The sequence below is a fragment of the Pyricularia pennisetigena genome, chromosome 2, assembly GCF_004337985.1.
Source record: "Pyricularia pennisetigena strain Br36 chromosome 2, whole genome shotgun sequence".
NCBI lineage: Eukaryota > Fungi > Ascomycota > Sordariomycetes > Magnaporthales > Pyriculariaceae > Pyricularia > Pyricularia pennisetigena.
In genome coordinates this window covers 188,447-216,189 of record NC_043741.1, presented here as the reverse complement: position 1 = coordinate 216,189, position 27,743 = coordinate 188,447, and the positions used below count along the sequence as shown (strand labels likewise).

Below are 27,743 nucleotides of genomic sequence, written 5' to 3'. Positions count from 1 at the left end.
TCCTATAGCGTTAGTTCCCAGTAACCTAAAAAGCAATCACACTCATGTCTGGTTCCAACATTTGTCTCTTGGCACCTCCAATCTCAATTCGTCCTTGACTTCTACTGCAAGTTTTATGAAAGTGTAGCTACAGAATAATGCTTTTTCACTTGATGCCAATCTGCAGGACATGTGCCATGCGGAAAGTCAAATTGTTAATTGCTTTTCTTTGCCGAAATAGTTATCGTCTGCCAATGATTGTACCACCCAACGCCCGCTAAATGAGACAATAGATGAAATAATACAGTTTAGTAAGCAGCAGCTAGCTAACTAGCCGTACTAGGTGTCGGATGCCTTGTCAGATTTCGACGACGGCTTCTTGGGCGGAAGCCTTTTTCTCTTCGGTCTGCAGTCCAAGCCACTTGTTATAATATATGCAAGTCAGCGGACTCACGGGTCCTCCCTCCTCGCAAAGCTCAAACACGGGACACCTGCCACACGGTGCTTCTGTGAGGCCATTTTCGCGCGCCGGCGGGCCCATGCGAACGACGTCCATCTGGTTCTGGTCGCTGAGCGTGACGTCGTCCAACCTGGCAACCTCGGCCGCGCGGTACCCGGGCTTCCGCGGCTCGTATCCGTGGTGCACGGGCTCGATCAGGCCGTCGAAGACCAGCACGTCGACGAGCTGCTGGATGTCGTCCTCCTCTAGGGTCTGGTTCTTGGCGATTCCGGCCTCCTGAATCATAACGGCGATCTGCTTGGTCGTCGGGTAGCCCTTGTAACCGGCCGGGAGCGGCCGGAGTTTGTGCCTACGGGAAGACGACAAGGCAGCCGCGTCGGCGGTGTGGCCGTTGACTTTGGGATGGGCGTCGCCGTTGGTGGCCGAGTCGACGCCCGCCTCCGCGGCCGTGCGCTTCTTCCCCGCGGCCGTCGCGGTCCCCTTGACGGCGGCCTTCTTGGGAGCCTTGGCGGTGGCGCTGTCGGACGCGTGGGATCGGTAGGTGCTCCTGGCCTTGACGATGTCGAAGACGACACGCTCCAGCTCGTCGATAAAGGCCTCGTCCAGGGTCGAGTCGTTGTACCAGGGCCCGCCGGTGGCCTTTTCCGAGGGCCGGAGGTTGGCCTTGATGTACATCTTCTTGTTGGGGTGCTCGACGCTCTTCATCTCCGAGATGAAGCCCTTGCTCTCGAGCTGCTTGAGCGCCTGCTTGAGGGTGGCGTCGTGCATGCCCAGGCGGCGCAGGATGGCGCGCGACCAGATGCCGTCGGCGCCGGCCTCGTCGATGAGCGTGTAGACGAGCATGGCCTCGGAGCTGGGCAGCGTGGCGTACTTGGCGGCGTCCTCGCGCGTGCGGTACCGCCAGGCCAGGCCGCCCTTGCGCGCGTCGTTGACGGGCACCAGGAGCTTGTCGTCCGTCAGGCCCTGGATCACCTTGAGGAGCAGGGTCGGGTTGTCCTCGGACACCACCCCGAGCGCCAGGAGGTCCTTTTGCCCGTACAGCCGGTCCGGCGAGCCATGGTTGACGCAGGCCTCGTACAGCTCTTCCTTGAGGTCCTGGAGTTTGGCTGGGTCGTCGGTCGTCGACGGGGTCGAGCGGGCGGTCGCCATCTTGGAGGGGCTTTGTGCGAGGCGGTGGCCTCGAGTTTAGGAAGGGGGTTTATTTGTTCTAGTCTCGTGTGGGGGAGGAGTTCTCAAACGCGATAGTGGTGGACTGCCGCACCGCAGTCGATATTGGAGGTCGCGGGCGGCAGAGCTTGTCTTGGATTGGATGCGGGATCGCAAGGTTGCAATTGGGAACGTCTCTGGAAAAAAAAAAAAAAAAATGCCGTACAAAATTTGCGACAGATTCTAAGTCCGGTCGGCGAGGGAGTCCAAGGTGAAGCGAGATTAAGCGAAGTCTACTGAGCTGGGCTGGTAGTTGATCTACTTTTGGCTACTTTTACTAATGATATGAGGACCGAGAAGGGGAAAAAATAAGAACAATGAATAGGAAAAAAAAAAAAAAAAAATAGTTCCTAGCCTGCGATGACTCCAATTCGGATGCTAACGCGCACAGTTGCAATCGCGCATTGAAGGAAATTTCCCCGCAATCGCAGCGGCAGAAACTTTTCACCGCCTACGCCACTAACTTTAACCGCTGGGGTTTGAATCGCGGATCATTTCACAGGGAAAAAGTAGCCGTCAGCTGGTCGAGCCTAGCATTGGTGCGGAGATCACAGGTGGAAATAACTTGTTTTTCAACCCAGAAATGATTAAAATGATCGATCAATGTCTCTGGATTCCTACCAGCATCCTTCACCGCACCAATCACCATCTAGACATTGACAAAACTAGAGTCTAGAGTCTAGAATCTAGGCAGTCTTGACCCAGCGAATGTAAAACTCGGGCGAGTTGTACACGTCCCACGACTCCCGCTTTGTGCGGTCGGCCATGATCTTGAGTGCAGATATACTAAACCGGTATCGCCCGGCCGGCACCCACGTCCCATCAGCCAGACTGCCATCCCAGCCAGTCAGCTGCCCCGTAGCACGGCTATACATGACTGGGAACTCTGCCCCTGCGCTGCCGAGGACCTTCAAGCCTAGCCCGTTGTCTTTTGCGTCTGCCAGCGCGGGTCCCTCAAGTGGCACGATCTCTAACCTGAGCTCGGGGCTTCCCAGCACCAGCCATGTGTGTGCTACCGGCATCGACCCAACTGCGAGAACGTCGCTCGTCACGTTGAGCGCATCGACGGCCCAGTCAGTGTGTGCGCTTGGTGCGGCAAGCTGGAACGTTACATTGTCTCGTAGACCACTGCCGTTCGCATTCCCAGTGTCCAATAATTGCATCCTGCTCACGGCCATGACCGTCGCGTTGCGCATGGAGCCGGCGCATCCAAAGTATGGCAGCGACAACGACTGGGCCGGACCCGTGCTGCCGGTCCCGTTGAGCGTCACCCACCCAGAGTACATGGGCAGGCTTGTGGGATCGAAGCCGTGGTCGGTAGGTGGGGAAACCACCACGGTCACCTCCGCGCTCTCACCTGGCGCCAGAGTCAGCGTCGACGGCTCAAGCGACACTTTTGCTGCAGCTTTGCTCAAGTCGGGGTCTGAGTTTCTGTAGATGGCGTTGAGGGAGTTGGCCGTGTTGGCAGGCGAGTGAGAAACATTGTACGTGGCAATCTCCTGTCCCAGGTTTGTGACTTTGAACGAAGTCGAGCCGGAGAAATTGTCCGTGTCGTTGAGTGACAGGTTTGGCACGTCCAAAGTCACGGTGGACTCGAGCGCGTCCAGCGCCTGGATGAGGCCAGCGCCTTGTTGAACGGCGGGCGCCAGTCCATCATTGAGAACCCAGAAGCCTGCACTAGAAAGGCGATAAGACTGTGCTGGCTTCGCCGTTGAGGAAAGCATCTTCTCCACCACGCCTGGTGCGATCTTGCCGCGCGCCTCGATAAGCAGTGCGATGACGCCCGCCACAAGCGGCGTGGCCATTGAAGTGCCGGAATTCACCGCATATCCACCCAAGGCGGTCGGCCAAAGCGAGAGGATCTGCCCGCCTGGTGCTCCAAACTGTGGCTTGAGTTGCAACTCGTAGTTGGGCCCCCAGCTGGTAAAGCGGCTGACACTGCCGCTTTGCACTCCTTGGCGCGTGTACACGACCGTTCCCTTGGCCGCGTCGTAAGTTGGAGCCAGGGACGCTTCGTATGAGGAAATAGCAAGCACTCCACCACCCGTCGATGGCGCACTGATACCAAACATTCCCTCGGTCCCGCCAACTTCGTTTCCTGCAGCAAAGGTAACGTGCACCCCGGCCGCCACCATGCGCGACACGGTGACGGCGAACGGGTTCTCGCTCCAGCCGCTCGAGACGCCCAAGGATCCAGTGATGACGTCGCTGCCGTCCTCGAACGCCCTGATTACCGCGGCAATGAGGACGTCGACTCCAGACCCGCCGGTGCATCCAAAGACGCGGTACATACCCAGCGTCGCGCCCGGTGCTGCACCTTTGAGCCCGCTGCCGGTCAGTGCGACTTTGTCCTGCTGCGCGCCGATGATGCCAGCCACGTGGGTGCCATGGCCGGCGCACTGGTCCAGGGGGTCCTGATCAGGCACTGGCGTGTTGCTGCCGTTGTAGGCGTCGCCGACAAGATCGTAGCCGTAGGACACGACGCAGCCCGGGCCGAAGCAGCCGCCCAGTGCGGGGTGGAGGTAGTCGACGCCCGAGTCGATGATGCTGATCCGCACACCTTTTCCTGTCAGGCCGCGGGCGTGCAGCTTGTCGACCTGGGTTTGGACGTGAGGTGGGTATGGGACCGCGGCTTGGCGGCGTCGATGGCGGCTGTTGGACTGCGTCTGCACGCCTTCTGCCGTCCATGCGGTCTCTGTCTGCGGCCGCGGGACGATCTGCACGGGCCAAAGTCGTTTGACCTGGGGCAGGTTGGCGATCTTGTTGACGGTGGAGTTGTCGTTCTCCCGGACCAAGTCATCCGAGAGGCGGAACGAGACGCCGTTGAAAAGTCTCGACTTGAGCTCAGTACGCGGGGAGACGTTGTCCTGACCGAGGTCGGACTTTAGGCTGGTGATGAAGGCGCTAGTGTCCTGTTGTCCAGTTGCGATGGTCAGCGGCTATGTACGCATCACGTGCTGTGGGATCGAGAACCCCATGTTCGCCAGTGACATACCTCGCTGTCTTGTAGTTCCACCATGTAGGATCCCGGAATGACCGCGGGCTCTTGAGCAGCAGGTGCCTGAGCGGGCTGGTCGTTTGCGCCATGCGCGACACCCGCGATGGCGCACAAGAGCGCAGCCGTGATGGAGAGGACGGTACGTGCCATTGGCGGTGCCTAGTATCTGCGCTTCTCGACGAGATGCAACCCGGATGCTATCAGATGGCGATGGCCAGACGACAACCCCCTACTTAACGTGCGCACCCGTCGGGCTCCATGCCGAGGTTCTTATACGTCGGCGGCAAGGTCGAGCTCGTTGGACCTCGTTATTGTTCGCGGGGGCCTTTCATGGTGCTAATACGAAGCGTGATGCAAACGCCCCCCCTCCTCCATTTGCCGGGCGAGGTTCCCAGGGGCTCTGCGCTGCATCTCTGTGCCGCCGAGGAAACGTTTGAATGACACCTTCCTGATTGTTGGCACACTGCCCTGCGAGGTTGCCAGTGCTGGTGGGGAACGCGGCAGAGGGCGTGAGCTTGATTGGATGTGATGAGCCTTGACCTTTGACTGGGGCCGCGAGCAGTATTGAGCAAGAATACAAGATGATGGATATTGAATGAGACCGAGTTGATTGCCGTCGTACGTGATAATTTTATTTTATTTTATTTTTTTTTTTCTTGTGTCGTGTTCAATAATATTGTTTATTATCGTCGTATCTTGTGTTCATATACTGCTTTTCTTGCTCCCCCTTTTGAATTCATGGGGTCTGCGCTCGACCCTTGCCAAGCATTTCGGGGTGCAGAGATCCATCCGCCGTCGATTTTATCAGGCTTTGTGCAGGCACGCTTTCGGCTGGTAGGATCCAATGACACCTTGGCGGCATGATAAACGAGAGAACACACAACGTTGCTATCCGACTTCCCCGATTCTTCAAGTTGGCACTGCCGGCTGTTATTGACCGCGTTCGTCAGAGATTTACCCATGCTGTCTAATTGATGAGCTGTCATGGCCGACAAGGTCAGGATTGACGATGGCCTTTTAGTCATCAATCAATAATCATACACTGCCAGATAAACTCCGTCGTGCGTATGTAATTAATTCAGATATCGTGCTCGATTGCCATCCCGCAACGATCTCACGCTGTTGTTCCTCCCATCGCCAGTCATAGTAGTCTTCCATCGATACGTGAACAAACCTTTAGAAAGTTTAGATGCTCCGTCATACACTAGCGCCGTATTAAATGATAAACCTTGGCAATAATACGGTTGTTGAACAACTCGATTAGCACCATGACCTGCGCTACATGAGCGGATCGTACTGGGGTCCAGACCGTATGCCAACTGGGCGCTTTGCAATAAGCCTCGCGCTTGGCTCGCGGAGTCGCAATGCAGATTTTGTCACGCGCAAAGCAATGCTGTAGAGGATTGTGTTTGTTTGAAGTTTGTTCTCAGTACGTCAACAATCGCCGCGGCGATAACAACTTGGGGAAATCGAGGTTGATCGTTCAGCAGGCGCTGCGGCAGGTAGACAAATACCTTTCTTCACTTGAAGTGACGGCAGAGCTCCTTTGATAGCTAGTAAACACATCAAAACTCCTGTTGAGTTTCAGGTTGCTTCTCACACAGCACACCCACAACTTTGATCTTGGGTTCAAGGGAGTCTTCAACGTGCCCATGGTTCTCGATTTTGCAGAAACTAGCCGTCAGCTTTCCGATCCGTCCAGCACTCTCGATACCCTTCATCTATTGAATTGCACGCCATTATCATCTTGACAAAGACTCTGGCTATTTGAGCTATTATGGGTAGATAGATTTCTGGTCAGATCTTGAATGGCCAAGACGCTCGACCTGGCACCTGTTTCGGTATAGCTATCCGATGGGCAACTGTTTCTTGTGCTCTTCCTTCCTCTTCCTAACAAAGAGCCAATTCTACATTGGCCAACCTTTTAGTGCTGTTGAAGCTATTATTGATTGGGCCTACCGAATGCAACCCTTGCCTACAGTGAAAACAAGAGCATCAAGGAGACTTTGAATTATCTACATTCAATCTGAAGAGAAAACTGACACGCAAGGCTGCATTTGCTGCCGGACAAAGGAGAAACGACCCTGCCTCATGCAGCACTATGAAAACGACGTGGAGTAAGCACATCAACTTGGAGGCCAAGATCCCGGCTCTTTTGCCAAGGCACAATAGTTCGTATCGCGGACCGACATGACTAACTTGGGCATTTTGTCATATTTTAAAAACAGCCAGTCGAAGCCTATATTTTTATGGCATAGAAGACTTGGAGAGTCAAGATCTGCCAGTCCCACTAAAAGATCTGTTCTAGAAAATGACTTGACAAGATGACATATCCTGGAGGGAAAGGATCACTGTGCGTAATGCTCGTGACGTGATTCGTCGACGGGGCTATTTAAAGCAACGACCATGATGGATGAAACGGGGCGCGCGAGTTGCTGCTGTCCACAACAAGGAAAGCATCGCCAGCTCGCCGTGAATTTGATTTGATTTGTTCATGCTCTCTGCATGGTTGTACCAAGGCCTGCACTGTCGAACCGGAAGTCCAGAGCCCTTTTTTTTTATTGTTATTATTTCAAAGCCCGATATAGTCGGGCTCACGTGTCTCCGCCATGACCGATTTCGCTTGCCAAAAAAAGGCGCTCGTAATTCTATTCATACATTTTAGAGCTTCTAAATAATATTACTGCTTTCGGCGTTGCCGGCGGTATGCACGACAAGCAGCCCTAGCAGGGTCTGTACGTGGTAGACAAACGGGCTACGATTTTTTTTTGCATTTATATGTTGGCTGTATCCCGCCGTAGCTGAAATCAAAATCTCTGTATTTCCAACCACCACCACTAATCTAATCTTTGTATTTTCTGCACTTTCATTTTCGACTTGTACGTTTTGCTCATTTACACTCACCCGAGTCACTCCTTTCTTTGTTTTTAGTTTTAATCTTCCCCAGCGAGTTTTATTTTTGCGCCTCGTTTGTCTATATTTTCGTTTTGGATTTCCAAATTCTTGCCAGTATTGCCGATTACCATTGCCGTGGGCCTCGTCTGCACAAAACAACGTCAGCGAAATCATACACTCGGAGCAATTCCGCCAACTTCGCACCTTCAGCCCAGCAGCCCTTTGATAGTATACGACGACTACTCGGCGGCTATGAGGGCATTCGAAGATCCGCATCCCGTCCGGGCGGGTTGACGGTTGGGGCCCGTGTGGGGTTCCTGGACGGCATCAAGTCCCCCGGACCTCAAGTCGAGCAGCACCTCGATCGTGCCGGAGAACACAAGCCCTTCTGCAACCGTTACCATCCCATACGATGGACATGGTATAGTCGGCCCCCCCACGAAATCCAGAGAGGGCTGGTTATGCTGTTCTCGGAAACGCCCAGACAACCAACCTTTTCACAATTGACGAGGATGGCAGGGCAACGATCATCGATCCTGCGCCCTTGCAAAAAGAAAAACAAAAAAAAACACGTCCTTGTCATAGGATTAATATGGCCTGGGTCAGGTCATATGGCCAAAGTCGCGGTGACGTCGGTCGAAAAGCCGACGTCTTGGCGAACCGGAGCGTCGAGGGGCATGTGATGTGACTGACGATTGTTTGCTTTGGTTGGCGTTTGGTGCTCTTGCTCTTGTGTTTTCTTTTCTGCGTCATCTTGTTCTGTCATTCCTCTTTTGCTTGCATTTCTTGCTTTGGTTTTTTCCTTTTTTTTCATTTTTACGTTTGATTTCCTCCCTTAATTCTTTGCATGTTCATTCTTTTTCCTTTTACTGCCGTTAGTTCTTTCTGACTTTTTTCGCTTTTGCCACCATCAGTTTTTTTTTTTTCTTTTTTGCTTTGTTTGGCTTCTTCTTTCAACTCTTTTTCTCGTTTTTGCTTTGATTTTTTCCCTTTTTTTCACTTTGATTTTACACCTTGATTTTCTGTATCTCCGTTTTCTTTTTCCTTTTTTCCCTTTGATTTTCCACTTAATTCTCTGCATCTCCATTTTCGTTTCTTTCTTTTTTTTACTTGCCATGATTTCTTTCTTTTTTTGACTTTTTTCCGCTTTCGTCGCAGCAGTTCTTTTTCTCTTTTTTCTATATCGTTTCCTTTTTCTCTTTGGTGTCTGGATAGGTTTCGTTTCTCTCTTTCATTACCTTGCGTTGGCTTTTGATTTGAATTCTTTGGGTTTGTTTCTGGGTTGTCTTTTCCCTTTTTTCCCGCTATCTTTACACATTTTGATTGGCTTCTTTCTTGCATTATTTCAACATGATTTTCTCCTAGCTTGTTCTCCGGTCTGCGTTTTTGGTTTTCTTTTTTTTTCCTTTTTTGCCAAATCTCTTTTGCTCTCAGCTTTCTTTTCTTTTTTTCTTGCTCGTTTATCTTTTCTATTTTACATCCGCACAACTCTCTTTGATCTTCATGTTTTAGACCTCCATTGCGTTTTCCCCGGTCATTTCCTTACGGTTTCTTATTTTGTCTTTGCGCTTGTCGGATTATTCTACATTTCCTTCCCTTTATCTGCTTGGTTTGAGTGGTTTGGTTTCATCCGAGTCTTTTTTGGTCACCTTGTTCGACGTCGCCTCTTCTTCAATTCCTTTTATCTTTGCTCTACTATTGATCGAGTTATGCTACTTGGGCTCAGTTCAGTTTTCTTGTTTTCTTGTTTTCTTTTTTTCTTGTTTTCTTTTTTTCTTGTTTTCTTTTTTTATTGTTTTCTTTTTTTATTGTTTTCTTTTTTTATTGTTTTCTTTTTTTATTGTTTTCTTTTTGCTCAACTTTCGCAACGGTGCCTTTTTGTTTCCTTTATCGTTTGGTTTACCATTGCCTCCGCCTAATTCTGCTTTGTCAGTATTTTTTGACAGTCATTCCGGTTTTCCTTTGCTTTACCCCATATCTTTCTTGATTTCATATCTTGCTTTAACCTTGTTACACCCTGCGACCTTTTCCTTTTCTGCATTAATGTTTGGGCTCAAATTCATTGGGGTTTTCTGTGGTCTTGCTTGGGGTTCGTTTTTATTTTTGCTTTTTTTCTGCTCTTTGGCTCTACGTCTATTTTACCTTGGGTTGGCATTTGCATTTAAGAGGGTTTCACGTACTTTTTTGGGCTGTGATAAAGAAAAGTTATCTATTATACATTTAAACATGTGAAACATTTCATGTGGCTTGTCAGGTCTCTTGAGGTGATTGATTTCGTACAAAGGAAACTATTTCAAGTCCCAAGCATAACAAAAATACAAAACCACAGAAAGCCAACAAAACGGCAAACATTCTCCACTACGCCAATCGCACATCAGAGCAAACGCATGTAGATAGCGTAAAGTGCAGCTCCCGCAAAAATAGAATGAGAAAAAAAAGAAATAGTCGAATAACATACAACACCGAGGATTCCCCAGTGGTCACCCACCTGAGTACTAATTCGGCCCTCACTGGTTTGACTAGGGGAGAGCGGACGGGATCCCGTATATTCCAGTGGGTATGGTCGTATGTGGCTGTGGAATCGGTACAGCAACACTATCCTAACTATACTTTAATATTTAGCGAAAAATTCGACGCCCTGCACGGTATAGCATTTTGCCCAATTATGCAGCAATATTTATTGAGAATATTATAATATTATATATAACCGACAAATATTGCGTTGGGAAAAAGAAAAAATAATAGGAAAAAATATTAAAAACATACAACACCGAGGATTCCCCAGTGGTCACCCACCTGAGTACTAGTTCGGCCCTCACTGGTTTGACTAGGGGAGAGCGGACGGGATCCCGTGTATTCCAGTGGGTATGGTCGTATGTGTCGGTGAGGATTGTGCTGCAACATTATATAGTAGCAGTAGTAGTAGTAGTTTCTATTAACGCCGGGCCGCGCGGAACGCGGGCAACGCCGGTTCTTCGCGCACATAATCGTACGTGGAGCATTACGGAGCGCTATCTAAACCTACATAAATTCAAATAGCGGATCGATCGTTACGGGCCCGGCCCGCGGCGATATAGGGGTGGGTACCTATTGCGGCCTTATAATTTATATTCCTGCAAAAGTGTGACTAACCTGCGGCGCTTTCCGCCGTTTATTCGTACGCACCGTTACGCGCGGGGGTATTTATCAAAGCGGGTGCGATACGCTTTTAACGCGGACAATGGGTAAAATGGCCAATAATAATTGCAAATTGTTCAAATACCCGCGGGTTCCCCCATATTTTATATAGGTGTTTTTACTTGGTTTGCGTATTTGGCCGTTAAATCAGGCCGTTGGGTTGTTTTTTCTATCGTTTGACATTACAGCGGGAGAAGTGCAATGGCAGCTCAACTTAATGAGAGGGCTTCTCTTTATAACATAGAAAGTTCCGAAAATCAAGTACCAATATGGGAACGGGTATATAACCTCCTAGAATGTCCAGGAGCAGGATGTGACGTTGGTCCATACTGCTGGCGTAATCCAGATACTGGATCGCGCCATGCAGTAGCAACTAATGTCCTGCTGAAGATTGTCCTCCAGTCCTTGAAGGAACTCTATCTCTCCAGTTGAAACGGACTATATATAAATATCTGGATACGAGACCTCCACCTATCCAGTAGAATCCAGCCAAAAAGCAAAGTTCTTTTATTTAAGAGCGGCTTTGAGTCTTTCAGAGCTGCCCGGAAGATTACCATATTGACTTCTTTTAGTTTTGCCTCTTAAAATCACAACAGCTAGAACATAATGTAGGTTCAGCTTCCGCATTGGACGAGATGAAGTGAATACTAATGCGATTTATTCTAAATAGTACTAGAGCGATGTTGAAATTACATAAACAATTGAAACTATCTCGTCGTAGCTCATTTGTCAGCTTGATAAGAGTTCCAGTCCGAACCACGCCTACCACAGAATGGGCAATAGTAGTAACTTGCACGTGAGAATTCGCCACGAAATTTGTTGTCGCATGATGGGCACTCATAACAGCGTATAGACTCTGATGACTTAGCACGAAGAACAAGAATCAGATCAGCTGAAAACTCGGGTGTCTCTCTTAGAAGTTTGCAAAAGCCGTTGTGCTCAAGAAGCTTGTCGATGTTTTCCCTCCCGGTCTGCACAACCAAGTTGCGAAGTCCCCTTTCTTCTGGAGGGGTAGATTCGTATACCACGGTGATGGCAAGTGGAAAATCGTCCATGCTCCATCCCTTAGCCACGGCGGCGTTGAACTTTTCTTTAGATTGAACCTCAAGTGCCGGTATGTCGTATTTGTCGGCGATTTGGTACATTTATGATTTGGGCGTCAAAGACCATTGCAGAAGTGCCATGAATGTTGCTGTAATCGAATGAGTACAGGAAACGAAGCATTGCTTCTACCACGCTTGCGTCGAAATCTTTGATGTCGATTTGCCTCTCAGAGCTCTCCTTTGATACTATAAGCGACAACTTCTTGTTCTAAACAAACGTGGTGGGTCTGCCATACTTTCCAATCACCATTCAGTACTTTGGAAAGAATACTTTGAATGGGCAGATATGATCACCCGGTGAGCTTTGAACTCTTGGCCATCGCAGTTAATAGTGACATCGGAGAGGGCATTTTTGTTGTAATATCTAGCAATAGTGTGTTAGGAGGCGCGCCTTTAAGCAAAATAATAGGCCGTACTCTTTTAAAGACGAGAGGAATTCCTCTACTTGATGCGTCATGTTGAGAAGGTGTGGCATGCCTAGGAAAACTTCCGATTGCAAGGTAGCTTTCAGATCTTCAGCAGTGGCTGATGGCAATGGAAGCAAAGAGCCAAGAGACGGAGCTGATATTATTTCCCCTCTAGCTATATTTGAATAGCCACTTGGTAGAGCATATCCCTGATGCCGCCAAAGTGGTAGAGGAATTGGAAAGAATTCCTCTATTCCTCCTAGCTCGTCCTTATCTATCAAAGCTTGCCTCTCGGCCCAAGTTTCGCTGGACAGTAGTATTATGTATGTACAATCTGCTATTCCATGAACCAAGCCCCTAGTTTGATGCCTCGTCCTGGCACTTTCCAAGCAACTCCACCAGTCCACCGAGAGATATCTTAAGAAGACCCTCCATCTGTTCGGCAACTCTCTCCTTGACATCCTGATCGATCGACTCGGCATCCGCTGTCCACGTGAGAAGCGTTTTGCCCGGCGCAATCGCATCGAGATGTTGCGTCCCGTAAAGACCTGTCGCTGGGAACGGAACAGGTTCCTCGAATCTGTAGCTAATGGTATGTGCCTCATGATCAAGAATCTCGAGCTTTTCATTGAAGCGGCCGCCTGACTCTGTCACAGCATATCTGACTGAACCGATTCCTTCTCCTTCTGTGGTGCATTGAACAACAATTGGTGACCATGCAGCGACAGCATCGAACTTGGATATGATGGACCAGACTGCCTCGACATCGTAGTCCAGTTCTTGGGTGGCTTTGTAAATAAGGGTCCGAGACATAATGGCATATAGCAGATACTTAATATTGATTCACGCCTTAGTGGAGCACAGGAACAGAGGGTAAGCAAAACACAGATTGTTGACAAATATGGCCTTTGGAGCTGTTATATATGCATTAGGCAGCGGCGCGTCTCGGCGCGCTCAGAGCCGCATTAGACCGTTGGAAGGAAGACAATGACAAATCACTTTAGGCTCGGGTTGTTAGTCTAACCCGAAGCTAGAGATATTATAGCCAATAAATTGTAAAATTAGCTAATCTTGTACCGTACAGGGTATATCAAGTTAGACGGCCTAGAACTTGGCCCGAGACCCCGGGTTTCTAGTCTTCAAACTTTTAAGCGTCCCGCTCCGCAAGTCCGTTCCGCAAGTCCGTTCCTCAAGTTCGTTCCATAAGTCCGCGTATAGGCGCTTTTTTTTTTTTTAGGTTAATGCAGATGCATAAACTCACAACTTTAATACCTCCATCCCATGTGTTCGTGCTGATGATCACTGTGGATAAGGGATTATCTAATCTATCATGAACGGTTTCTGTGTGAGCGATAAACTGAGTACCAGTTGCATGCATCAAAGTGCCACAGAACGTGACGTGATTCAGGCTCTAAAAATACGACCTAGATAAGAACAGTGGTTTGAGCAACTAGAGTATTTTGCCAGGTGATTTAATCTGTCCCCGACCGTCATCCTCTCGTCTGCTTCTAATGATTAGTTTTGAACTTGCTTCGCTTTCGCAATTGGTCTCCATAGCGGAAGAGATCGAGCCCTGCGATCAATACTGTGATTTAAAATGATTGCCATCCTTCATACTATAGATGGTATCGATCGTAACGCTATTATTTTCCGCTGTCGGAATGATGTGATGCCACATCAGTGCTTAGGGCAGGGGCGCGAGCTGTCCTATTCGGGCGAAACGACTGGCTTTTGTGGGCAAACAATTCCATCTCCTCTTCAAAGAGGGGCTCCAAGAGGTAATCGCCGAGGTATCCAACAGCGAGGCACAGCATGATTGTTCCCCTCTCCAGGGTACTCAGAGGTGCGTTTCCCATGAGAATGCCCTCAGAATCCACCAGGTCAGCCCAATCGAACGATGTTCCGAGACAGTCGCATCAGATGTGTCCGATCAACGCCACAGCTGGCACAAGCTTGATTCCGCAATGACCCGACCATACTTGGATCAGAACTTGCATTTGCCCTACAGGCGGAAGGGGCGACTGCTTGGTGCCTTTCGCCGAATAAATCTGTATCGCGCCGCCAAATGGTATAAGCATGCTGCGATTGACGAGAGACACTGGCAACTGGGGGAACCACGTGGCATGGCTTTATGGGTGTTTCCCGCCAAAGTCGCTTTGAACGCTGCTGTGCGTTTTGGAAGCGTTTCTGTGAAGGCTTCGATTCTTTCATCTAGTACCGCTTCTGCAGTGACGCGACGTCGAGAGGCTTTTGGAAGTGGAAATCCATGGTGAAGACAGGCCAGCAGTCGGTCATTTACCTTCGAAAGCAGACCTTCCGCAGTGGCTGGTATGGGGGGTGGCCTCTATCGGCCAGGGGTAGGTGAACCATTTGAAGCGGCGAAATATAAGCAATACTTGCTCCGGTGACCCAACGACAATACCAGGGGTCACATAGAAGCGACAGAGCGAGAGCATGTGACTGTCGACTAGGCGTTGGGAGTTAGCTATCCCACCTCTGGACGGTCTTGTGTTGGGTGTGAGCGTAACAAATATGCCGTATGGCTCCCAAGAACTGGCTCCACAACCTCTTCCACGATGGCTAAGCTGCGTGGTAACCTAGCTGAAAGCAAACTGCCCAGTATGGTAGGATTTGCAAGGCATACCCAGGTCTCAGGCGTCCTTGGCAGTTCGAGCCAACCGCTAGCAATCCTTATTCGAAATATTGGAAAATTCTGTATAGCCCATAGGTATTGCGTTCGGAAGAAAAAAAAAATAGGAAAAAAAAGTCAAAAACATACAACACCGAGGATTCCCCAGTGGTCACCCACCTGAGTACTAGTTCGGCCCTCACTGGTTTGACTAGGGGAGAGCGGACGGGATCCCGTATATTCCAATGGGTATGGTCGTATGTGTCAGTGACAGAAGTACAGCGTCACTATAATCTGGTATTCGGCGAAAAATTCAGTCCCCTGCACGCAATGCTTGTTTTGGGAATATTGTAAATTATATATAACCCACAGGTATCGCGTCCGAAAAAAAAAGAAAAAAAAGAGGAAAAAAAAGTCAAAAACATACAACACCGAGGATTCCCCAGTGGTCACCCACCTGAGTACTAATTCGGCCCTCACTGGTTTAACTAGGGGAGAGCGGACGGGATCCCGTGTATTCCAGTGGGTATGGTCGTATGTGCTGAAATCGGATGTGCTGCAGCATTATACTTTGACATTTGGCGAAAAATTTAACCATATGCACGCTATAGCATTTTGCCCATTTATGCAGCACTCCTGATTGGGAATATCGGAAAATTATGTCTAGCTTATAGATACTGCGTTCGGAAGAAAAAAGTAGGAAAAAAATATCAAGAACATATAACACCGAGGATTCCCCAGTGGTCACCCACCTGAGTACTAGTTCGGCCCTCAATGGTTTAACTAAGGGAGAGCGGACGGGATCCCGTGTATTCCATTGGGTATGGTCGTATGTGCTGATCAACGCTAGCAGTTCTATTCAAGAAGTCTTCTGAATTGGATCAGGTAAGTGCTGGTGTGGCCATGTGTATTAAATTTTCCGGCTGATCATATTTATTACAAGCCGCGCCCCACAAAAATGACTCCTACTCAAGACGGCCCAAGCATGACAGAAGGGTCGTTCTCCCACCCCGTTATGACCTTGAACGCAAACCTCGCGGCGGCCTCCCAGTCACCCGCCTCATCGACCCTGCCCAAGTGCCGGAGGGCCTCGGTGGCGCACATGAGGGCCCGCACAAGATGAATTGTCACGATTCCCGCGCTTCCCCGAGGCTGCCGCTCGAAAAAGTGCTGCATCTTCGTGCCCTCGGGGCCTGGGAACGAAAGGAAGCCAAAGTTGCGCAGCGCCTTGGTCGCCATGTGCACCACCTTGGCGTGCTTCCGACGGCCGCGGTACGCGTCCATGAGCCACATGCTGGGAAGGATGAGCAGCAGACGCGGGAGTAGAAGCGGCGGTGCATCATTGTCTCCGTCGCCGTCGCGGTCGCCGTCGCCGACACCGCCATCAGCATCAGCAAAGACCATGTTTGGCCCGTAGACTTCAACCTCGTGCGCCGCCTCCAGCAAGCCCATGACCCTCTCGACGTTGCGCACCGTTCCGCTGTCAGCCTTGGCCTTGCCAAACACATCCACGGCGCCCGACATCTCGACCGTCGTGGCGCTCCTGTCCATCATTTTCTCCATCTGTTTGAGCAGCACCCTCCTCCGCCTCGCCAGGACCCCGTCCTCCCGGCCCTTTTCGGCCGCGCACAGCACGCACCCGCACTCGAACCCCCACCACTGGCCGTGCTGCGCCTGCCTGGCCGCGACGTCGGCCCGCACGGGGATGTAGGACTGCGTGAGCTCCTCGCCCTGGGCGATGTCCCTCAGGGCGCGCGTGACGAAGACGTCGGCCACAAAGGCCCGGGCCGTGTTGGGCACGCAGGCGTGGTTCATGGCGGCGGCGAGCGGCCACAGGCCCCTGGCGCGCGGCGGGTGGTGCCTCGCGACGTCGGGCGCGAGGTTCGCGGCGGTGGTGGACAGCGGGGCGCTGAAGCAGTTCTTGACGCGCAGCAGCTCGGCGTGGAAGACGTCGACGACGGCGACGCCGTCCACGACGTCGCCCTCGCGGCCGGTGGCGTGGGCGTAGCCGCCGGCAAACATGCCGCACAGCCGCCGGGCCAGCGTGGGGCTGTCGAGCATGCGCCGCACCATGCCCGCGTACAGCGCCGCCGACGACCGCTCCTCGTCGTACTGCGGCGGCATCACCGTCGCCTTTTCCACAAACACCAGCTCGCCGGCCGGGATGCGCTCCGTCGCGAACAGCCCGCGCCCGTGCGTCGCCGACGCCCGCTCCTCCGTCCGCCGCCTGAAGCTGCCCACGTCCAGCGTGCGGCGCCCGCCCGAGACCGCCGCCGCCAGCGCGGCAAAGTCGTACTCCCCGCTCTCCTCCTCGGCGACCCTGGCGAGCGCCCTGTCGCGGTCTTTGGTCAGCGCGGCCGAGGTCGGGTTGAGGCCCAGGGCCGAATCGAGGTGCGCCAGCGCCGTGCGGAACTCGCCGAGCGCGTAGCTGGCCTTGGCTGCCGTCTGGTGCGCGCGCCAGTCCGACGGTCCGCCGTCGCTTTTGGTCAGGGACTCGAGCGCGTCGGCGCGCGCCGCGTCGAACCGGCCCAGCAGGAGGTGCGTCCCTGCACGCTTGGCGAGGATGCCCTGCTTGTCGAGCGTGGTTGTGTCGTTGGCGCTGGCGAAATCAAGCGCCTCGGTGTAGCAGAAAGCAGCAGTGGCGAGGTCGCCCTGCAGGAAGCTGGCGTCGCCAGCCTGCTTCCACTCGTCGGCCGAGCCGAGCAACGGCGTCACGGACCCGAACCGAGCCGCGATGGCCGGGTCGCTGAAGCGGAGGAGTACAATGTCGGATGGGTGGTCGACCGAGATGAATGCGCCGGGCGCTAAGTCGAGTTCTCCCCCTTCCTTCTCCTCTTCCTCTTGAGAAGACGAACGGAAGAACGGCTCCTTGATCGCGACAAAGCAGCCCTCGGGCACGTTGGAGAGGATGGACGAGTCGCTGTAGGCGAATATCACCAGCCGCGCCACGGCTCCCGTCTCGTCCTCGACGATTGTGCTTGTGCCTACGCCAGTGTAGGGGAGGGCAACGGTCCGGACGATTAGGCATTTGCCGTAGTGGTGGGTATCTGGACGGAGGGCGTCGAGAGTTATCTGGTTCGGTGTTTGTGAGTTTTGCTTTTTTTTTTCTTTTTTCTTTTGGTTCGGCGCATACGGAAGAGAGAAAGTAAAGTAGGTAGGTCGCCCAATTAGCAGAAAAGAAAAAAAAAAGGACGCTTACCTTTTCCAGCTCCTTCACCGGCTTATAAGACGCAGGGTACTGATGCGAAAAGTCGGGCCGCTTGATGGTGCGGCCTTCCTCGCCACCGGCCTCGATCAACTCATGCTGCTTTTGAACCTTGTCGTTGTGCAGCTTGATCATGTCTTGCCTCTTTGTCGTGTGGCCATTTCCTTGGAATGCTGGTCCGGCTTGTGACACTGGTGCTGAGTCCATGTTTGCGGGCGTTTGTCATTGACCAAGCCAACAACTGATGGCTGAACAGCTTGCGACAAAGCTGGTATAAGAACAGCCATATCATTGCTGCAGGCGTCCGTATGATGACATGTGGCCATCTCGGAGACCAAGCAGCCGCATCTCCAAATCAGCGCATGCAAATCGCGGAACCGCGACTGCACTCTACGCATTTAACCGGCAGGCTTGGCTCGGCTTGGCCCTGGGTGTCGTAGTATCCCGAGTTGTACCGCATCCTGAAAAAAAAAAAAAAAAAATAATGCAGTTCATTTCCAAAGAGAAAAAAACCCAAATAATTGGTTTGTTCACGTTTTCAAGGCAACGGCCACGACGCATCCTTATCCCTAGACAGCTGCCGAGCGTGGCTCTGCGTCGCTGGTTCCTCGGGCGCTTCGTCGGGCCCGAAGCTGACGGGACTCGATATCGCCGTCGTGGTAGTCGACACATCCTTGAGCTTGATGCGGCCCTGCTCCAGATCGTTCAGGTTCCTCCCGTCCAGCTTGCCGGGGAAGTCGATCCAGCTCTCGGCGCGGGCGTGCTCGTCCCGGTGGGGGGTCCTGGTCCTGCGGCTGCCGATGGTGGGCGGGGCGACGGCGACGTCGTTGACAAAGTTGGCCGCGTCGAGGGAGGTGTTGGCATTCTCGCGGGCGCTGTCGTGCTTGTCCGCGTCGCCGCCGTCAAAGGACACAAAGGCGCGCGGGAACCAGCGTGTCATGAGCGGTCGTAGGGTCATGGCGCTCGCCACGGCGATGGACATGTTGACTTCTACGTCGGTCCAGAAGGTGTTGACGGAAATGTTCCACGTGGAATCCTGACTGCGGTCCGCCGAGGTTAGGAAGACGAGGCGGATGATGGCGACGATGCAGACACTGTGGAGGAGATGAGCTTGTCAGTTGAAGAAGCAGAGGCAAGCGTTTTACGAACCTGGCAGGAAAAAAAAAAAAAAAAAAAAAAAGAAAAAAGAAAAAAAAGAAACTCACAAGAAGCCCATCCCAAACAACCCCATCAAAGTCATCTTCTGCCTCCACGCCAGCTTCCTCATGCCCAGCACGACCGGCAACGGCAGCGCAAAGATGACAAAGTCGGTGACGACGTTGATGGAGCTGTTGACGTACCAGACCATGTTGGGGTGGCAGTAGACGCGGCGGCCTTCTTCAGCCTGCAGCCTCGCGCGCAGGGCATAGTCCCAGTAGGCCTGCAGCGGGACGCAGGCGGTGAAGTTGGAGGCGGCGATCCAGAGGTTCGCGACGACGACGGAGGCTAGGGTGGCGAGGGCGGCACGCCTCGCGCGGCGGCCCACGCCCAGGAAAGTCAGGTACAGCAGCAGTATGGACACCTTGGTCAGGCACATGGCGGTGCTGTAGAAGACGTAGCCGTACCAGGCGGCGCGCACGCCCAGCGGGAAGACGGCCGGGTCCGTGTCCCAGACGTGCAGGCCCAGGCCGTAGTGCAGCTGCTCCAGCGACGACGCCACCACGCCGCCCGTCGACAGCCACGCCGCCAGGATGCACCAGTCGGCCGCCATCAGGGGCCGCCGCAGGAGGACGGCGCGCGTGTAGAAGCGCAGCGAGACCAGGATGCCGCTGACGGTGTAGGTCGTGATCACGCACGCGTACAGCGCCGGCTGTCTCGTCTCGTGGGGCTGCGAGACCGCGTCGGTCGGTGGCCCGGCTGTCGTGGGGTTTGTCGAGTTGGTCGACATTGCAAGTTGCTGCGAGTGCTTTCGTCTCCTTCCTTTGGCTCCCGGAGAGACCGGTCCTGGTCGTTTTTGTCGGTTCCTGTTCAGAACGTTATCAAAACAGCGTGTATCAAATCAACGGCCCGCGTTCATGCGCCCCGAGACAGCTAGTGGTATCAGAGCAAGCAACACTTGCAGACAAAATCGCATGGTGATTCTCCATGCATGCGCAACACTCTAAACCCAGTCACGAACACACAATACAGCAGCAAATCTGGCATGGTCTGGAGATTGCAAGAACCAAATCGCCGGGACAGTCTAGGTTTTTCTTTGGACTACTGCAGACGCATCACGTTATTGGAAAAAGGGGATGGGCGATTTGACTTTTCGTGTGGATCAAAAATTTCAAACCGGATTCCCGGCGAAGCATCCCGTTGTCGACGAATCGGTGACATGCATGCCAAGTGTGGATGCGTCGACGAACGCCCTTTAATACGGGATGATATACCCTTTTTGAATACGTAAAAAAACAACAGTCAATACCTGTACTGGCAACAAGCCAAGACTGAGCTGAGCTGTGTGGGCATCGTGGTCACCGAAGCGGACCATAAACAATGCGTATTATGATCTCGGTGTGAAGGGCTTCCGTGTAAAAAAAATGAAGTAAAGTAAAAAAACATTCAAGCCCAATAACAGTGGTGCTAAAGGGAAAAAAAAAAAAAAGGGGGGGAGGGATTCGTCCCGGGTGGCGATGAAATACCCTATGTACGTAAAAAAGTGTTCGGTGTGCGGCCGTAACGCTCCCAATGGCTGGAAACCTGGTGGGTAGCTGCAACTGCTATGGTTAAAACTGCCTGTTGCAGCGCCCAAGCTAAAACAAACCAGGGCCTGCATGAACGGCTCCCGAGCTCTGGGGTCCCTGCTCGTTACCACAGTACCATGGTCTGATCTGGTTCTGATATGGCCTTTTGCTACCTCTCTGGGAACTTGCCCCGCACCGGTCTGTGCCAAGGGAAAATCCCCAGCTCTCTGACTCGATTCCACTCGTTTATCCTTGCGACATGTATATTACAGTACCGTACATTGTCTCGTTTTCTTTTCTGTTTTTTTTTTTTTTTTCTCTTTGTCTTCCCCGTCCCCAAGGTGTTTAATCACCTATAACAAAAGCCGCTATATACGTCAAGCCCCTGGAATGACTCGGACCAAAGCAGATTAACGCCAATCCAAATGTAACCTACGGTCAGCTCCGGATTTTGAGGGGAGGGAAGTTAATTGTGGAGATAGGACTTAACAGCCGTGTGCTCCGATGTACAATAGTTGCTGACTGACTGGCAGACTCGATAACACTCGACACTGGCCGCGTTCTATGATCAATTTAGTCCGTTTGGTGCACCTAGTACATCCACTGCATCTAATTCGTATCTGATCATTATCATCGCCAATTTATGGGATTATCGCCATCGCGAGTCGACAAAACCCGAGTTGCACAGCTTAACTCCGGCCAACAATGTGCAAACGATGCCATGTGCACCAAAGACGCAGCTTGATGATGGGATTGGGAATCAAATAGTAGATACTCTATATATGACAGATTCTTGGAATCTTCAACAAGATTTCCATCATGATTATGTTGAACAAACAAGCCGATTTCCGACGCTCGTAGCATAAAGCGACACCCCCCCAGCAGCCATGTCTTCATCATCCAACAAAACGCTCTCCGCCATCCCCAGCACCCAATTCACCACCCCGTCCCGCCCGCTCACCTTTCTCGTCACAGGCTGCTCATCCGGCCTCGGCCTGGCCCTGTGCCGCGCCATTCAGTCCGCAGGCCACATCCTCATCGCGACGAGCCGCAACCCATCCCGGACCCCGTCTCTCGTCTCCGAGATCGAGGGCGCCGGCGGCCGCTGGCTACCTCTGGACGTCGACAGCCCCGACGCCGGAAAGACGCTGATCGACGAGCTCGAGGAGAGCGGCACCGCGGTCGACGTCCTGATCAACAACGCCGGCTGGTCGATCCACCACGCCGTGGAGCAGTTTGACGAGGCCGAGGTGCGCGACCAGTTCGAGACGGTGTTTTTCGGACCCTACAGGGTCATCAGGGCGGCGGCGCCCCGCATGCGCACGAGGCGCTTCGGAGTCGTGGTCAACATCAGTTCGGGGGCGGGGTTGGAGGGCCGAGAGACCATGGGAGTCTACGCGGGCGCAAAGGCGGCCATGGATGGTGAGAGCGCTTGTGTGGAACAGAACACTTACCAGTAGCAAGATCCAGCTGACCCTTTTTTTTTTTTTTTTTTCTTTCTCATCCTCACCAACAAACTCAGGCGTATGCAAGGTCCTCGCCAAGGAAGTGGCCGAGTTCAACGTGCGCGTCATCACCGCCTACCTGGGCACCTTTGGCACCAACATGATCAACGCGGTCCGCATCGGAGCCGCTCCGCTGGCCGACGACTACCAGGGCACCACGGTGCACGACATGATCAACGTGGTGTCCACGGGCGCCTTGAGGCCGGCGGGGGACGCTGACAAGGCCGCCAAGGTCATCGTCGACGTCGTTCTCGGCGTGGGCGCGGGTGAGGGACGACAAGGCGAGACGGCGCTGCCGCTTGGGCCGGATGTGCTGCCCAGGTTGGAGCTGGTCAGGGATCGAATGGTGCATGCGCTTGAGGTTTTTGGCGCTGCGGCCGAGTCGACGAGAGCAGATTAGGGGTTTTCTTTTCTTGTTTAGATCATGTCTGTTTTGGTTGACAGACAGTTGGCGTCTTTCCCGCGTGTTCAACAAGAGACTCCCGAGTCAAGACATAGACATGCGACTCACTAGATCAGCAAGTAATGCTTGGGTCATTTCTATACATATAATTGCCAAACAAATACGCACGAGTGCAAAAAATCAATCGCTGAAACATTTTCTATTCATCATCAAAATGCCCACCACCGAAACCTCACCATCCCCGGGTCTTGATGTAAATATCAACAACCTCATCCTCCTTCCCTACCCTGTCCGAGTCGACAACAAAATACCACCCAAAGTGGCTGCTCGTGATGCACGCATGGTTGGGCCACAGGCGAATCTTTTGCCCGACGGCAAACTCGTCCAGGTGAACGCCCTCGCCGCTCTTTCCCCTCCAAGTCAAGATGCCATGCTCCTGCGCGAACCGCCCGACGATCCACCCCTCGTAGTCCTCGACGTCGCACTCGGGCAGCGCCATGGGCTTCCCGGCCGCGTCCGTCCTCCCCCACGGCGACACGACCGCCATGCCCGGGTAGGCCTTGCAGAACTCCCGGCCCAGCGCGAGGCCGCCGGCGCCGCACAGCGCCTCGGGCGTGCCCCCATCGCCGCGGCCCGGGTAGACGCTGCAGACCTCGGCCAGGACCGTCAGGGCCACGTCGCGCCACGACAGCGCCGACCTGGCCACCGAGTGCGCCGCCAGCTGCTGCATGTCCAGCAGCGGGTACACGCCCGCGTGGATCTCGGCGACGTGGCCCTTGTCCTGCACGTCCTCCAGCAGCGCGCCCAGCTGCAGCACCGCGGCCATCAGCTCCTGCGACGCGGGCGCGTCGTCGTCGTCGTCGTCGCCGCCGGCGCCTCGCACCCCGGCCTCGCTCGTCATCTGCTCCATCTCGCCGCTGAGCAGGTTCTGCACCGCCAGCGCCGTCGGCGACGCTCCCGCCGACAGCACGAGCGGCTGCAGCTCCTTGCCGCCCGCCGCCGCCGCCGCCGCCGCCCGCGCCTTGACGACCGCGTCGGCACCCTGCAGCAGCGCGCCGATCTCAGCGGCCATCATGGCGACGGCGGCGGCCCGGCTGTCGCCGGCGTACGAGTGGCCGGCGTGCGAGTACAAGCCACTCAAGACGATGGCGCCGGCGTCGTGCGCCCGCAGCGCGGCCTGGACCACGGCGGCAAACGCGGCGCTCTCGAGCTGCACGCCCGCCCGCCTGCCGCCCATGTCGATCTTGAGGTAGGCGTGCGGGGCGAAGTCGGCACCGGCGGCTCGCGCAAACTCCTCCAGCCGCTCGAGCTGCGCCGGGTGGTCGACCAGGACGGCGACGCTGCCGCGGCCCAGCTCCCTGCCCACGGCCGCCAGGCGCGGCAGCTGGCCCGGCGGCAGCGGCAGGCCGTACAGGACGCTGACGGGCCTCCCGCGCGCGCCGTACTCGCGCAGCAGCGGGAGGAGGAACTCGGCCTCCTCCAGGGTCGAGACGACGATGCGCGCGGGCCCGTCGTCGCCGACCTGCAGGCGCGTCACCTCGGCCGTCTTGTGCGTCTTGACGTGCGCGCGCCACTGCAGGCCCAGGTCCCGCACGCACGACAGCATGCGGCCGCAGTTGCGGCGGACCGCGGCCACGTCCAGCACCGCCGCCGGCGTGGGGAGCGACGAGAGCGGCTGCCCTACGTACTGGGACACGAGGGCGTCGCGGGGCGAGGAGGGGTAGAGACGGGGTGGTGGTGGTTGGGACATGGTGAGGATTCTCTTTTTTTTTTTTTCTTAAAAAAAAAAAAAAAAAATATTTATTCAAGGTTTCGTCTGCGGTATTGGATTAACCCGGTTTTAGTATGCGCAGTTAGGGATGAGGGGCTTGGTTGGTCGCAATAGCGTGCGTCTTGGTCCGATGCCCCGCGTTCATCCGTGGCTTGCAGATAATCAATTCACAAGAGAAATAAAATCAAATCATTAATTGACCGATTCACCTCTAAAATTTCCCCTGGCAACCGTTAGAGGTTGCATGTCGGCCAAGAGAGACAAGCTTCTTTCAAGACCAACATCATCATGTTCGGCTGCTTCAGCTCCGAATAAAATAATATTCGACAAAAAAATGCACGACGACAGGGACACAAGTCAAAAAAAAGTAAATGAGGGGCAAGTCTGCAACCGTCCCTCGGCTCGACCTGATGGGTGCAGCGAAACCATGCAAAGTAAATGGGTATACAGGCCCGTTACCCAGCGAATGCTTGTATGCTGCTGAAGCACCAACTGATTATTCCCCATCCACTGTAATTGCCTCGATTGTCAACTTATCAACTGGGTAATTTTCTTCCCATGAGAAAATTGGCCCGGAACTTTAATATCTGATCCACCGCATTTGGGGGTTGTTTCTCTTTGTGGGGGTCATGTTGCGGACGAGTTACCTTTTGTCTGTCAGCTTGTCTTTGTCACACAGCATCGGCCTCTGATGCAGAAACCCGCGGTCACCTGTCAGTTTCGCGTAATTAGTACTACGGCACCTGGACTTGACCTATCCATTAAGCATGCATCACCTCGAACTGCTACTGTAGATCCCATCCCATCTTGGCTGCTGTCGGGAAACCAGAGAACAAAGCCGCAGGCACAAGCTTTGACAGAGTTTGGTCCGCTTTCAAACCAAGATTTATGTAGACTACTGTAGCTTTAGCTTTGGCAGTAGTCCACCTAACCCGGCACTCAATGCGAAGCTCACTAAAATGATTGATTGACTCGTTAGTCCAGGTCAATCTCGCCCCTCCCCCACATCAACTCCAGTCTCAAACCCCCCAAAATTTCCCCCAAACTAGGCAATTAACCTTGATAAGTGGCTGTTCCGCAAACGGCCATCGGATCGGAGCGTCTGCGCGTTGGCTTGGCGCGGGAGTGAGGGTAGAGCGGGTGCCACGGCGCATGTTTTTCCCCTGGTGGTATCAGTACGCACCATGATGGGGATGGAAGTCGCATGCGCGCTATGCATTTTCCCGGGGTTCAAAACACGGTGCATACGAGCGAGAGCGGCCATCTTTTTTTTTTTTTTTTTATTTTTTTTTCCTACAGTAGTTCAAACCCCATTCTTGATCCTTGTAACATAACCTGCCTGCCTGCCTTGTCGACTTTTAGTTTTTGTATCTCCATTTCTTGGAATAAATCACACATCATCTCTTGGAACAAAGCACATATCATCTTATGGAATAAAACACGAACCACCCTATAGTCTAATTGCTGCCAATCCTCCAAAAGACACACCACACAAACCCCTCGTCGCAAAAAATGTCCCAATCAACAGAATCAAACCCCCTCCCACCCTATCCCCTCCACCCCTCCGTCGCGTCCCGCATCAACCCGGAATACGCCGCCTTCTACAACGCGCACATCTCCGACAAGCAGCAAGTCCACCTCCAACCGATCGCCACGTCGCGGTCCTCGGGCGTGCTGATCCCAGGGGCGGGCCCGCTCCTCCCCGTCGGCAGCACCCAAGACTACACCATTCCGCGCACCACGTCCAGCGGGCCCGACGTCAAGGTCCGCGTCTTCACTCCCGCCGGCAGCAGGCCCGCATCCGGCTGGCCGGCCTGCGTCTACTTCCACGGCGGCGGCTGGGTGCTCGGCACCATCGACACGGAGAACGTGGTGTGCAGCAACCTCTGCGCGCGCGGCGGCGCCGTCGTCATCACGGTCGACTACCGCCTCGCGCCCGAGGACCCCTTCCCGGCCGCCGTCGACGACTGCTGGGAGGCCGTGCGGTGGACCGCGACCGAGGGCAGGGCGCTGCTGGGGCTGGACCTCGACCGGCTCGCGACGGGCGGGTCGTCGGCCGGCGGCAACCTCGCGGCCGTCATGTGCCAGCGCGCCGCGGCCGGCGACGGCCCGCGCTTCCGCCTGCAGCTGCTCTCGGTGCCCGTGGCGGACAACACGGCCTCGCCCCAGACGACGCCCAGCTGGCGCGAGAACGAGCACGCGCCCGCCCTCCCCGCGCCCAAGATGATGTGGTACCGCCGCCACTACCTCCCGCGGGAGTCGGACTGGGCCAACCCGGAAGCCAGCCCGCTGCTCTGGCGGGGCGATTGGAGCAGGCTGCCGCGGGCCGTGATCGTGTGCGGCGAGCTGGACGTGCTGCGCGACGAAGGGGTCGCCTTTGGCGACAAGCTGAAGAAGGCCGGCGTCAGGGCCGACGTGCACGTCTTGGAGGGCCAGCCGCATCCGTTTCTGGCCATGGACGGCGTGCTGGAGGATGGGAGGAGGGCCATTACTTATTTCTGTGACGCGCTGAAGGAGTTGTAGGTCGTGTGTTGTATAATGTCTATACGCTTGCTGTGCATGAGGAATGATGGGGTATGGAAAGAATACAAGAGAACGTTTGATAGAAATGCGAATCAGTCAAGGTTGTGTGTGCTCTTTTGTCTCTGATATTTTGTGAATTTGCTATGGTATTCCCCAACCGGCTACCAAACTTCCTGCCCGGCATCTAGCACAAAGCTGTGCACTCAATCTCGACATCCACATTCAGCGGCAGCGTCTTGACGGCCACGCATCTGCAAAACCCCTCTAACTGTCAGCCCGGCTCTCGGATGAGGTGGCACGCCAAACATGCAACACTAGATAAAAGAACTTACGTCCGGCACGGCTTGACCTCGCCCCAGTACTGCATGTAAATCTCATTCATGGCCGCAAAGTCGTCCATGTTGGACAGGAAAACGTTGACCTTGACGACCTTTTCGATGCTGGAACCGGCCTCCTCGAGGATGGCGGTCAGGTTCTTGATGCATTGGTGCTGTTGGGAGTGAGGGGTGATTAAGATCAGCGATCGGGTTCCGAGTATCAACAACAAAAAATTGCAGGGGGGTTTTTTACCGTGTGCGCCTGGATGTCGCCGTCGATGATCTGCATGCTCACAGGGTCCATGGGCACGGCACCCGAAACAAAAACGAAGCCGTTGGCCTTGATGGCCTGGCTGTAGATGCCGGGGAGGGGCTTGGGGGCCTTGTCGGTCAGGACGGCAGTCTTTTCGGACATTTTGGTGGATTTTTGTAAATTTGGACGGTAGAGGTGGTAGAAGTG

At 53.8% G+C, this 27,743-nt stretch overlaps 11 protein-coding genes across 11 annotated transcripts; 3 read left to right on the top strand and 8 right to left on the bottom strand.

Moving 5' to 3' along the window:
- Nucleotides 1-337: 337 nt before the first annotated feature.
- On the bottom strand, nucleotides 338-1,588 carry PpBr36_00061 (uncharacterized protein; the record flags this gene model as incomplete). The annotated part of the gene is made up of 1 exon (XM_029887254.1): nucleotides 338-1,588. One exon carries the CDS (start codon nucleotides 1,586-1,588, stop codon nucleotides 338-340), a length of 1,251 nt encoding a protein of 416 aa, XP_029751965.1.
- Nucleotides 1,589-2,331: 743 nt separating this feature from the next.
- On the bottom strand, nucleotides 2,332-4,793 carry PpBr36_00060 (uncharacterized protein; the record flags this gene model as incomplete). Its single annotated transcript, XM_029887253.1, has 2 exons — nucleotides 2,332-4,584; nucleotides 4,641-4,793. The coding sequence occupies 2 exons, from the start codon at nucleotides 4,791-4,793 to the stop codon at nucleotides 2,332-2,334; spliced, it is 2,406 nt and encodes an 801-aa protein (XP_029751964.1).
- A 5,499-nt stretch (nucleotides 4,794-10,292) lies between these two features.
- PpBr36_00059 (uncharacterized protein) lies at nucleotides 10,293-10,442 on the bottom strand (the record flags this gene model as incomplete). The annotated part of the gene is made up of 1 exon (XM_029887252.1): nucleotides 10,293-10,442. One exon carries the CDS (start codon nucleotides 10,440-10,442, stop codon nucleotides 10,293-10,295), a length of 150 nt encoding a protein of 49 aa, XP_029750989.1.
- A 2,140-nt stretch (nucleotides 10,443-12,582) lies between these two features.
- PpBr36_00058 (uncharacterized protein) lies at nucleotides 12,583-13,038 on the bottom strand (the record flags this gene model as incomplete). Its single annotated transcript, XM_029887251.1, has 1 exon — nucleotides 12,583-13,038. One exon carries the CDS (start codon nucleotides 13,036-13,038, stop codon nucleotides 12,583-12,585), a length of 456 nt encoding a protein of 151 aa, XP_029750990.1.
- Nucleotides 13,039-15,823: 2,785 nt separating this feature from the next.
- Nucleotides 15,824-18,266, bottom strand: PpBr36_00057 (uncharacterized protein; the record flags this gene model as incomplete). Its single annotated transcript, XM_029887250.1, has 2 exons — nucleotides 15,824-17,926; nucleotides 18,054-18,266. 2 exons carry the CDS (start codon nucleotides 18,264-18,266, stop codon nucleotides 15,824-15,826), a joined length of 2,316 nt encoding a protein of 771 aa, XP_029750993.1.
- Nucleotides 18,267-18,597: 331 nt separating this feature from the next.
- PpBr36_00056 (uncharacterized protein) lies at nucleotides 18,598-19,986 on the bottom strand (the record flags this gene model as incomplete). The annotated part of the gene is made up of 2 exons (XM_029887249.1): nucleotides 18,598-19,153; nucleotides 19,265-19,986. 2 exons carry the CDS (start codon nucleotides 19,984-19,986, stop codon nucleotides 18,598-18,600), a joined length of 1,278 nt encoding a protein of 425 aa, XP_029750994.1.
- A 1,647-nt stretch (nucleotides 19,987-21,633) lies between these two features.
- On the top strand, nucleotides 21,634-22,669 carry PpBr36_00055 (uncharacterized protein; the record flags this gene model as incomplete). Its single annotated transcript, XM_029887248.1, has 2 exons — nucleotides 21,634-22,186; nucleotides 22,287-22,669. Coding segments are annotated over 2 exons (936 nt in total), but the record flags the coding sequence as incomplete, so codon positions are not given.
- A 217-nt stretch (nucleotides 22,670-22,886) lies between these two features.
- PpBr36_00053 (uncharacterized protein) lies at nucleotides 22,887-24,557 on the top strand (the record flags this gene model as incomplete). The annotated part of the gene is made up of 2 exons (XM_029887246.1): nucleotides 22,887-24,423; nucleotides 24,526-24,557. The coding sequence occupies 2 exons, from the start codon at nucleotides 22,887-22,889 to the stop codon at nucleotides 24,555-24,557; spliced, it is 1,569 nt and encodes a 522-aa protein (XP_029750997.1).
- On the bottom strand, nucleotides 22,905-24,422 carry PpBr36_00054 (uncharacterized protein; the record flags this gene model as incomplete). The annotated part of the gene is made up of 1 exon (XM_029887247.1): nucleotides 22,905-24,422. The coding sequence occupies one exon, from the start codon at nucleotides 24,420-24,422 to the stop codon at nucleotides 22,905-22,907; it is 1,518 nt and encodes a 505-aa protein (XP_029750992.1).
- A 1,398-nt stretch (nucleotides 24,558-25,955) lies between the features above and the next one.
- Nucleotides 25,956-26,966, top strand: PpBr36_00052 (uncharacterized protein; the record flags this gene model as incomplete). The annotated part of the gene is made up of 1 exon (XM_029887245.1): nucleotides 25,956-26,966. One exon carries the CDS (start codon nucleotides 25,956-25,958, stop codon nucleotides 26,964-26,966), a length of 1,011 nt encoding a protein of 336 aa, XP_029750998.1.
- A 184-nt stretch (nucleotides 26,967-27,150) lies between these two features.
- PpBr36_00051 (uncharacterized protein) lies at nucleotides 27,151-27,698 on the bottom strand (the record flags this gene model as incomplete). Its single annotated transcript, XM_029887244.1, has 3 exons — nucleotides 27,151-27,217; nucleotides 27,299-27,456; nucleotides 27,537-27,698. The coding sequence occupies 3 exons, from the start codon at nucleotides 27,696-27,698 to the stop codon at nucleotides 27,151-27,153; spliced, it is 387 nt and encodes a 128-aa protein (XP_029750995.1).
- Between the last annotated feature and the right edge of the window lie 45 nt (nucleotides 27,699-27,743).